This window comes from Macrobrachium nipponense, chromosome 42 (assembly GCF_015104395.2).
Source record: "Macrobrachium nipponense isolate FS-2020 chromosome 42, ASM1510439v2, whole genome shotgun sequence".
Classification (NCBI taxonomy): domain Eukaryota; kingdom Metazoa; phylum Arthropoda; class Malacostraca; order Decapoda; family Palaemonidae; genus Macrobrachium; species Macrobrachium nipponense.
The window spans coordinates 36,373,868-36,386,367 of NC_061103.1; the positions used below are offsets into that span (position 1 = coordinate 36,373,868).

Sequence of the window (12,500 nt, forward strand, 5' to 3'; positions counted from 1 at the left end):
CTTATCACAATGTTCAGCTGAGTGACTATAAACTGGATATAGGTACGTTTGCAAAGCGTCTTTCTAAAATCACAGTCGTAATATAGTATACAAATATTCAGCTAAATAAAAAGCACCCAAAATGTCCTTGATTATTTTGCATTTAATATATCTTTTATTTGTGTTACCTTAGACGCAGAAAACTTTTATGTATTTAATATATACTTTATTTTTATTTGTATTAGCCAACATTTGAAGATTTTCTATGCTTAAAACCAAGTTAACTTGTTTGTATTTCTGCTATCTGGCTAAGAGAATATTATCAATTCATTTAATCTTTTTTGTGAATAAAAATTACTTATTAGGTATATTTCACTATTGATAGCTTTTGTTATTATTCTGGGTGTTCTTTTAATCATTTTTTGTGGATTAAAGCTCTTGTCATAAAAATATATAAAATCTTTCTAATGACTAAAGCTCTCGTTATAAAAATATATTAAATCTTTCTTCTTATGACTAAAGCTCTTGTCATACAAATATATGAGTGTCCCATCACATTCAAAAATTACAGATTCGTTTTCTTCAAAACCTTCCATCTTACTTAATAGAAAACGGTACTTTCGTATTGAACTATGGAACTAGTATCTAAATTAGATTAGCGACTTAACTCATTAGTTTTACTTTACTTGACCGTTGAAGATTAAATTTTGAGTGTGAAGGAGTAAACTACAATGATATCTTGCATAATAACGGTATATTAAATGACATAAATGCGAAATATTTATGTGAAATTACTTAAATTTGTTGTTCACTCTTTTGGATACAGTCTAACGAGATAGCGGCAAGTGTGATACTTACAGCGATATACAAAACAGTTATTAGCCTTAAAATAGAGACTAATAATCATTAATCAAAGATAGTTAATATTAATACAATTTATGAGTCACTAACGGTGACTGTCTTCATAAAAAATGGTAAGATTTGTCACAATTGTTGTAAATAAGCAAGAAGTTATAACTCGTGTAAGTGGTCGTTTTAAAAATGGAATTGATTTTGAAACTGCTGAGAAAAGTTTCAGGGAAGGACAGGTGAAAGTTCCGATTTATATTTCATAGTCTAGATTCACGCATACTTAAAGTAAAGGAAGAGATGGCGTTTAATGGCCAGGTATAATATGCAATTAGATAACACAAGAAGTCTTGATGTTCTTTCAATGCTGCAGACTTCAAAACAAAGCGTTTGCTGCCAAATAAAATTTACCCTAATCTGTGAAATTCTGTCTTAAGATTAAAATAAATGTAGTAAAATGATTCTTTGTTTCATTTATGACCAAAACGTAAAGAAATAGGCAGATCCTTACTTGCTACTCAGCTGGAATAACCATTGATACACTCCAAAGATTTGCGCTCCTGGAAAAGAATAAAGGCTTAATTTAGACTTTAATGTAGCACAACCTCGAACGTTCAAGCGAGGATACAATGCATTACTACACTTAGAAAAAATTCTCCTTTTGCTTAAATAATTTACCTACATTTTATCCACTTATTATTCTTTCTGAATTTCCAGTTACTTCTATGAATGACGGATCATCTGAATAACAACAACAGCAGCAACAACAACAACAACAACAACAACAACAACAACAACAACAACAACAACAACAACAACAACAATAAGTTGTTTAATAAAATTTTGTTTCTCCATATTCCAAGAACTGGATGATTGTTGCATCAAATGTTGCTTCTCCATATTCCAGGAACCAGATATGGCTGTTGCATCAAAGATTGCTCCTCTTTTTCCAGGAATCATCAAATGGTTGCTTTCCCAAGTTCCAGCAACAAGATAGTTGTTTCATCAAAGGTTGCCTCTCTATTTTCCAGGAACTAGATAGGTCTTTCATTAAACGTTGCCTCTCCATATTCCAGGAACTAGATAGCTGTTCCATCATAATGTTGCTTTCCCAAGCTCCAGTAACTTGATAGTTGTTTCATCAAAATGTTGCCTTTTCCACCTTTAAAGAATATACTATGAAATTCAGGGCTTCTGTAACACGGTTTTTTGGCAATAACTTTTTATCTATGCATTTCATAGATATAACGCTTATTCAGAATACACATTATATCTACACATAAATTTTGACTGTATTCTGCATTACGTAGGTTGAATAAATTTGGTACTTATAATGTAAAAGTGACTTCTTTTGAAGACGGGCCAACTTACTCAGAGATAAGGTTTCGAACGCACTCTTTACGTAACTTATGACAGCATTTCTTCCCTCTTTCTCGATGGATGATTGGCTATACGTAACGAAGGCTATACCTCTGGCAACGATGACAAAAATTTAAATACAAGCAAAGCAGTACACCTTTATGAACTCTGAATCCTCTCCACTGACAATTATCATAATGAACAAACCAACAAAATATGTTAATAAATACAAAAACACTTTGATTATTAGACTAACTCCCAAAATAAGTGTCCTAAGAAATTATAATCTACTTTATAGGTCACAATCAGATTGACAAGATGTAGGGAATAGTTGGTAATTTTCAAAGACATAGTAGACAAGATTGATTTGATAACTGCTGTAACCAATGTCAAGCAATTTTTATTTATCGGCTATCTACCTATTTACTAAAAAAAAAAAAAAAAAAAAAAAAAAAAACAGCCAGTACCGTATTTTGGCTTTAAACCTTCACCAATAATTATTGTCAGAATGATGACTTCATGAGGCCCCACCCACTTTGGCCTATAACACTGAAGGCTATCATGGACATTGTTGTATTAGAAAATCTAACTTCTGGCTATAAAAACTCATTTCTCGAGTAGTTGTAAGAAGTGCCAAATGATTCTCAAGGATCCCAGCAGTTGGCCTAAACGTTTAATTCATGTACATTGCTACTATTACTAATTTTGCGGCACTACTGCTACAGTAGTATTACTACGCTAGCACAGATACCCCACCCACATCTATGTATCGTTCCGCCATTCATAAAGTCTTTATATCCAACATGGTCGTACAGACTAAAGAAGAAAAAAATTCTATCGGATGATCCGTTGGTCTGCTGGAGATTTTAGCACATATAAGCTTTTATTTACTTTGGATAAAAATCTTATTTTAACAAAAATAGTTATATAAAGACTGTTTACATACAATCTCTCTTTCTCTCTCTCTTGGTGGCATAGTGAATAGTTAATGGAAATGTTCAAAATCCTGAATGACATTACAAGTATTATAATCACGTTACGCTAAATATAAATCAGACCATAAACATTGGATTTAAACTAGAAACTGAATAATTACCTATTCAGGCTAAAGTAAGTATGGCCACGGACTTTCTCTTGATTGTATAAAGTTGCAAGCCGTAAGACAAATGCAGTTTTGCAACCACGGGGACAATTCCAAATCCTGTTAGCCATTCTTGACTACTATGGGTTTCAGAGCCGATGGAATAAGGTGAATGGGTTTCTGTCCGGTGGATGGGCGGGGCAACATTTCGTAAAACGATGTTTACCTTGCTTACGTAATGAATGTTTTTCGACTCTTGGCTTGCAATCATTGGCCATGGTGTCGGCTAGATCATTTTTACTCTATAAAAATTAAAACTATCGGGTTTAGGTTATTGATAATGCGGACAAAATTTGTGTGTAGTTGTAAAATATACATATGTCAACTTTCAGCCACATCCGATGCTTTGATAAGGAGCAAAATCCAAAAACCGTGTTACAGAGGCCCTGAATTTCATAGTAGTAGATGTGTTACATCGAAATAACCTCACGCTAAAGGAAGAACTCGGTCAAATTAGAAGTTTGTTGATGCAAATCTATCTGTTCGAACAAGGATACCCGATCGTGTCCTTGTTTAAGGAGAAACTTATTTGGCGAGCTTGTCAAAGCACTGGCTAAATTATCTTTATTATTTTCCTATTTACCTAATAAACGCCTAAAGACATGAATGATACTAAGGAAATCTCCGACATATGTCTACAATACTCTAAGCTTGATATCTATACGAAAATACCTCTAGCTTCAAAGGCAGATTTTTCTACATTTTCCACACTTTTACAAACCTCCATTCTCCTTTAGTAAATGTCTCAAGGTATTAAAAAGGGTAGAAAGAGACCTGGGCGTTGACCTCTGAACTCACCAGCCAACTGAGACGATTCTAGCCTACAGTGAAATCTAATTTAATAAAGTCATGCATTTCTGGAATAATTCACCACGTAAGATTGACAGTTTCAGCAAAGACTGTTAAAATAATTTATAATATCGGGTCCTTTGATGGCAAAGGATCACTATAGAAATCACTGAAACCGGCAAAAGTGAATCAGTTTGCAAATTAAATACCTTTCCATACTGCCGCTATCTCATAATCATACATGTCTGCTGAAGATTAACAAATCATTCAACTTTCAAACAACGGGTCTGGTCGATTTTATCTACAGCAGTAGTTCAGTCTACCTATCTCCACCAAAATATTACCAACTTCCAGTTTAATATTAATTCCAATCTCGAGTACGATCTTATTCCCTGTGTATTATTGGGACCCATTTCAAGTTCATAAACTAACAAAAGTGAGTTTGAGGCCAACAAGAATTTAAGCTGACAATGAATTGGAATTTCATAAAGAGCTTAAAAAAAAGTTCTCCAACAGCAGTGTCACAGGTGGTATAGTTCCACAGTAAAACTGCCAGAGAGAGAGAGAGAGAGAGAGAGAGAGAGAGAGAGAGAGAGAGAGAGAGAGAGAGAGAGAGAGAGAGAGAGAGAGAGAGAGAGAGAGAGAGAGAGATCTAGCTCTCAAAATTCTACATCAAGAGTTCCAAAAAATGGAAGGTAAAAACTAACAGTTTGTAACACAGGAGAGGATGAAAGCAGATGGCATTTAATCTTAATTGAATCAAACAGACAAACACACACACACACAAAACAAGGAAGATAAAAAGAGCTAAGTACAAATAATATTTATTAAAAAGGCAATCTCCGCTCATGTAATGCTAGCGTAATGCACGTGTGTACAACAAGTAACAAGAGTACATCGTATCGTTTGGTTATCTTACAGAGGAATAAAATAAATCATAAATAAAAACGTTAATGGCACAAAACAGCTAGATAGATTCAAGAGTTAAAAACAGAGGACCAGCCCTCGCGGAGATGATAATGGTTCAAAGACCCAAATCTCTGGGTCCTAAGTGAAGTGCTTCAGAAGGGTCGTTTCCTGTGTGACCTCTCTCAGTGGGAAGTGGGTTCACTCGACAGAACTTTCTTAGAAGTTGAAGGGGACAGCTGGTCTGTTGTAGTTATATCCTGCCACCTGGGTGCCACAATACCCTGGAACTGTCTGGGTAACTGTGACTGTGTTGACTATGTTGTTGGTGAAGTAAACTGTAGACACAACAGGGTTGTTGACAGTCTCGGTTTTGTAAACAACAGACGTGCCACCGGGTACTGTCACGACTTGGGGCACTCTCTGGGTTTCCGTCACAGCGACAGTCTGTTCAACCACAGACACACGGGTTGATACCACAGTCTGGACGACTGTCGTTGGCACAGACACAACAGACGTTGCGATGTTCTGCGCTGTCTCCGTAACAATCTGGGTCTGGTAGTTGACGGCTGTCGTTGGAACTACCTGCGTCTGAACCTGTGTCTGGGTCTGAGTGGCATATTCTGTACGGTCTACAGTTTCATACTGAGTGTTGGTGACAACCTGTGTGGTGACAATGGTGGTGACAACAGGGACAATTTGGGTGGATACCACCTGGGAAGTGACGGCAGGTAGCGTGGACACGATATTATTGATGTAAGTCGAATAGATGATATTGGTGTCAACAACAGTTTCAGCTGGCAATGTCTGGGTAATGATGTTTGTGCTGGTTACATACTCTGTCTCGTAAACAGTCTGTGCTGGAAGAGTCTGTACAACAGTGCTAGTTACATATGCAGTTTCATAGTTGATGATTGTAGTCGGGACAACCAAAGTAGAATACGCAGTCTGGATTACTGTCGATGGAACAACATTGGTTTCGACAACAATGCGGGTAGTCTCTACGACAACAGTCGATACCCTGGTTTCAGTGGCTGTATTGTAGACTGTTTCAGCAGGCAGATTTATTGTACTGGTCTGTGTTTCAGTCTGGGTCTGTGTGATTGTATTTGTAATGTAATTGGTGGTGTAAACAGTGTTAACAACAGTCTCCGTGTTTGTGAGTGTCTGGGCTTGTACTACAACACTAGTAGAGATTGCAGTGCTTGTGACTACAACGTCATTGTAGAAGGTTGTGGGAACAGCTTGAGTCTGGATTTGCAGGCTTGTTTCTGTGATTATAGTTGTTGCACAAGTAGCATCTGGAGCAGGTTGAGGGGCTGGTGGAAGGTAACCCCCACCCAGGATTTCGTTGAAACGCACATCTGCATTGCTGAACGATGGTTCAAGTCCAGTGAGTTTTGCTCCCAAACTTCCACTAACCACCAGCAACAGTGTCAGCAATATAGAGTACTGCCCCATCCTGTGTGTAAGGGATAAAAACAAACTGATGAGCTATCAAAACCAAGCACTCCAGCATTTTTAAAAAGCAGCAGTATAAAAAAATGTATGAACCATTAACAATGACAACTTACCAAAAAGACTGCATTAACAGCAACTAGAAATTCATAAAAAGGGGAAATAAAGGATTAGTTTTAGAGAAAGTTTAATATTCGTTTATATTACAAAAATGAGTTACAACTTGCTGCATCAAAACAACTCGGTACTGCACAATCAACTGACCCATTGGCTAATAACTTAAGACTTTCTCAGGAGTGGAAAGGGCCTCGAGGTTGTGCATAAATAATGGATGCGCTAGCCAGTAGCGATAATGGCACAGCTTAGAACTATCATAAAAAACAAAAAATAATCAAATGCGCTATAAAGAAGAAAACTATCCGTGATCACTGACAAGCACATATGATTACCTATGATAAAAAAGAAAAAACAAAGTATGGGGTTTTATGTCCATTTTACCTAACCAATAGTAAGAGGATTTGATGGGGCTTTGTAATTGTACCCAGCTTGGGTCTGTCCGCAAGCGGCTGTGACTACTTGACTGATTGTTATCTGACTAGCATTATCAACAGTTTGGGTCACATATTGTGGTACATTGTTGGTAATGACAACAACCTCCTCTCTGACATCAACAGCTCCAGTAACAGTCTGGTAATCAACAACTTGAGTGTAAGCCGTGCTGGTAACAATACGCTGGTCGACATCGTCGACGATTTGCGTAGAGACGACTACTTCCTGAACGTATGAGGTCTCATATGCTACACTGTCAACCACCAAGGTAGATGTCTGAGTTACGACTTCCTCTTTCAAAACAGTAGATGTTACATAGTCTATCTGGTTGTCTGTAACCTGCACCACTTCAGTACGTGTATTTTCCTGGGTGACGACGACCTGCTTAGTTTCCACAACAGGCTGAATCTGAGTATCTACTTGTGTTTCAGTGATAACCTGAGTGTTGAAAACTGGAGCAGGAGTAATGTAACTGACAGAATCTTCGGTCTGAACCACGACGCTTTCTAATACAGATGTGACAGCAGGAAGTTGAGCCACTTCAGTACTGACATCCTGACGTGTTTCAACGACATTGCTTACAATGGGAGCAGGAGTAAAAGCTCTAGTTGAAACAACAACTTCTTGTTGGGTTTCAGTAGCAATGGCAGTTGAAATTGCGGTCTCTACCAGCGTGCTGGTCACTTCAACTGGCTGCACCACTTCTGTGTAGCTGGTTTCTACGTTTTCACTGACTTGAGTGGAGGCAATCACTTTCGTTTCCGTGACTTCCTCCACTACTGGTGGAGGCTGGTATGGGACCTCTGCAATTCTTGTCTGAACAGCTTGTACAACTTGTTCGTAAGTTCTAGTCACAGGAACCTGAACTTGCCGGCTCTCTGTCTGTACCATTGTTGTCGTAACAGCCTGCACTTCAGTTACAACAGCCTGAGCGATGGCAGTCTGTGAACGGTCGACAGTAATTGGCTGAATGACCTGTGAAGTTCGATAATCGATAACGGTGGTTGTCTGGATGGCATTTTCGCACTGAGCGCCAGGGGCAGGTTCATTGTCGGGGGGCAGGTAACTGCCAGAAAACCAGTTGCTCAGATTTAGCTGCGCTTTTGCAGGCGCCAGTTCGGTGGCGACCAACGCCAACAGCACAGCAAGCACAGCCCGCATCCTGCAACGAGAGAGCAACACATGAGTGGTTGGACTCCACAGCAACCAGCAGGGGCAAGTGCGCGCGACTAGGCCGGTAAAGTCCAACCACGTGACCTGTGTTGTTGCTCTCGCTGCCGGAGTGAGCTCTGGGCCTGCGGATGTGACGTCACACACGGTCACGTCATGCGGACTTTACCAACCCAGGCCTACGCACCTCCGCCTGAGTGTTTACAAACTGTGTTTGAAAATGACGTTGATGTTATCTAATGATAATATATCAACTAAACACTTGAAATTTAGACCTGTCAAATGGCAGTAAGGGATGGCAAAGGGTTAAGATTAAGTTAATGACTAATACTACTAATAAACAACAGATAAACATAAACTGGAAATAATCTTTGTTCTAGAAAATAAAAAAATGGAAAAATAATACAAATGTAACTGAAAAAATTACGACAATGATGCAAAAGAAACCAGAAAAATGCTAAAGGATGAACAGACGAGGAAAAAAACTGAAACAACTTTGAACAGAATGGAAAAAAATTGGGGAAAAATGAAAGGAGTGATAGAAAAGAGGTGTGAAAGAAATGCAAAAAACTGGGTAGAATAAAACTGAAGATAAACACAGAGGCATAAGGATACATGGAATAATACTACAATAAACTGGAAGACCAGGCACCATAGTAAATGAGAGAGAGAGAGAGAGAGAGAGAGAGAGAGAGAGAGAGAGAGAGAGAGATGTCAGCAAAACAGAGGAAAGATATGATAATAAAACATCACTGACAACAGTTACGTATTCTGTTCAAAGATGGAGAGAGAGAGAGAGAGAGAGAGAGAGAGAGAGAGAGAGGATATTGTAAGTTCAATTAATTGCATATACGCCAAAGGAAAATGGCACAAAAGTGCTAAGGATATTTACAATAACGACAAAACGCCACCAATTACAAGTTCGAAACTGAATGACTGTGTTACAAGAAGGCAAGGAAGCCGTTCCACCCCCCCCCCCCCCCCCCACCCCCCCACCCTCCACAAAAACTCTATGTCTCCCCCACGAAAACCCCACCCCCCCCACAAAAAAAAAAAAAAAAAAAAAAAAAAAGAGCGCACTAAATAGAAACAACGCGAATCATTATGTAATTGTGTTGTCTCCTGTCTATGCCCATTTGACTTGGTTTGTTTTAGCACGAACGGAGAATGATAACGGAAAGGAAAGGTTAACATTGAAGAATATAAACAGAAAACTAAAATGGGTAATGGTGATAATGATGATGAATTTATATACGTAAATATGAGAGAGGTGCGAATTATTTTCTGTGTCGAATTGCGTCATTTCTCTTACAATGTTTAACGATTCTGTTTGACTTTCTTTCTCCTTTTGGGGCTGCTGCAACTTGACCAAGAAGGAGAAGAAGGAGAAGAAGAAGAAGAGGAGGAGGAGAGAGAAAAAAGATTATAATAGATTAATTTAAAGATAAGGGAACAACAACAACGAAACGAAAGCAAGGGAGCTACACAAGATATCCTTTTGGGAATGCAGTTTGAAGAAGAAGAAGACGAAGAAGAAGAAGAAGACGAAAGCGAGAGTTGTGAACTGAAAGTGATAGTGGTGAGGTTGCCATAGAGAGACTGATGGTGCAATCACATCTCTTCCACATCCCTCCGTTCCAAGAACCCCCAGGGGAACCTTTGCCCCCACCACCCTCCCCCCCAAAACCGACCATAGGAATCCCTTCGACGCCACAGTTCCCACAGGGGAATGAGTTATCATCCCCGAGTCTGACTATTTTATTTTTTGTACCAGTATGACCACTGCGGTGTGGTCAGGTAATCATTTTGATCAAATGAGAATTATTATTATTATTATTATTATTATTATTATTATTATTATTCAGAGGATGAATCCTATTTATATGAAGAAGCCCACCAAAGGAGACATTATTATTATTATTATTATTATTATTAGTTATTATTATTATTATTATATTATTATTATTATTATTATTATTATTATTATTATTATTATTATTATTATTCAGCCATTGACTTGAAAATTCTTAAACTTCCAAAGAATATTATTATTATTATTATTATTTATTATTATTATTATTATTATTATTATTATTATTATTATTATTATTATTATTATTATTATTATTATTATTCTGTTGAATAAAATGGCAGAATTCAGCGAATTAATCTGATATATTATCTTTTCTATTTTTAGAATAGAATAATACATAAGATTAATTCGCTGAATTCTGCCATTTTATTCAACAGAATTCGTTTAAAAGAGGCTCTTCTTCCAAAATATTATTATTATTGTTAATCAGAAGGTGAATTCTACTCATATAGAACAAGCCCACCATGGGTGCCATTGAATTATTATTACTATTATCATTATTATATTATTACTATTATTTATTATTCAGAAGGTGAGCCTATTCATATACAACAAGCTTCCAAAGAATATATGTTAACATCTCAATTTCTTCTGTACAATGCATAAAAGTCGACTGCTTCTAATTAAGAATAAAAAAAAGTGTTTACAACTACAGATTAGCAACGAAATTACTAGCGCGCATGCGCTGTAAAAAAAAAACCGTGACGCGGTGGGAACTACAAAAACGTAATTCCCGGCAATTTAAAAAATCCCTCCCATTGTGGAGAGGCGATTACGCAAAATAATTACGGTGGATCCTTTTGTCTGCGACGTTAGGATGTCAGTGTACATGGAGATTTAAAACACTTCTTGTCTCTAGGCCCCCTCGCAGTTGAACAGAAACGCGTTTTGCAACGTTTTTTTTTTTTTTTTTTTTTTTTGAAGCGATGTTCTTTTGGTCTTTTGATTCGCCTTATTGACTTAATTTTCACTACAAGTGACTCGGCCTTGATCTGAGTTACCTGATATGTGTGTGAGGAGCGGGAAGAGGGAATTATTTTGACCAGTTTGAACTAAGAGGAAAAGTCTATATACATATATATATATATATATATATATATATATATATATATATATATATATATATATATATATATATATATATATATACACACACACACTAAGATAAAAGGCCCATAAAGCACTATTTGAACGTTGCCACCATATATTTCGAGCACTTCCTTCTTTGGTGCTGCTCACTGGTAAAATATGGACACAGAATGTTTTACAAAACATTCAATGTCCATATCTCACCAGTGATCAGGACCATAGAAGAAAGTGCTCGGAATATATGGCGGCAACGTTCAAATAGTGCTTTAAGGGCCTTTTATCTTCATATTATACTGTTGTATTACAGTAAAAGACATTTATATATATTTATATATGCACACACACACACACATATATATATATGTATATATACGTATATATATATATATATATATATATATATATATATATATATATATATATATATATATAAAGACAAAATCCACGCAGGGAAGAGAAACTGGGATGGAGTTCTGCAAGGCCTTCCGAACTCATATATATATATATATATATATATATATATATATATATATATATATATATATATATATATATGGCAGCCAAGCCATACAAAAATTGAAAAACCAAGCTCTTACCAACAAGCCACAGAAAAACCCATAAAATGAACGTCTTTTGAGAAATACAATTAATTGACTCTTTCCTCGAGAAATAAAGAATGAAAGAGAATATGTTAAAGGGACAATGAAGTCAAAGAACAGGTGCAGGGATACAAGCAAAGTTCAGGGCAAATTGCTTGCCTCAAAATCTCTGATTTTCTATTGTAAAGCATCACCACATTGGCGCCTTGGTGACAGCATATAATATCATATGGAATGTACTTCCTTGGAATAATAATAATAATAATAATAATATAAGTAATAATGATAATATCAATAATAATAATAAAATAATAATAATAATAATAAAATAATTAAGAATAATACAATGATCGACTGCTCCTCTAAGTGGGTATTTACTTATACCCTTCCTCTTTTAAGTGGGCGGTTGGGTTGAATGAAACCGATATGATTTTGAAGTTAGGGCACTTAAAAGTGAACAAAAAGTTTAATGAAATATTGAGCATTTGAGAAAATTAGCTGATATATATATATATATATATATAAAATATATCATATATATAATATATATATATATATATATATATATATATATATATATAATATATATATATATATATATATATATATATATATATATATTTGAACTAACTTACTTTCGCAATTATACAGTTGAAAAATACCCTTTGAATTTTTAGGTAACGTTATAGTACCAAACATTATTATTTGAAAGAAAAAAGAACTCGTCTTAAGACTTTGA

The 12,500-nt window shown here is 36.2% G+C and overlaps 1 protein-coding gene across 2 annotated transcripts in view; it reads right to left on the minus strand.

The window, feature by feature from the left end:
- Positions 1 to 4,929: 4,929 nt before the first annotated feature.
- Positions 4,930 to 12,500, minus strand: part of LOC135213117 (uncharacterized) — a 7,943-nt gene continuing 372 nt past the window's right edge. The window contains exon 2 of one of the 2 annotated variants that reach the window (XM_064247021.1): positions 4,930 to 6,485. In XM_064247021.1, coding sequence (XP_064103091.1) covers positions 5,243 to 6,484 — 1,242 coding nt within the window. In that variant the 5' untranslated portion in view covers position 6,485 and the 3' untranslated portion in view covers positions 4,930 to 5,242. Of the gene's footprint in view, positions 6,486 to 6,655; positions 8,193 to 12,500 lie in introns of those variants that run through there. The other variant, XM_064247022.1, reaches the window with a different exon arrangement.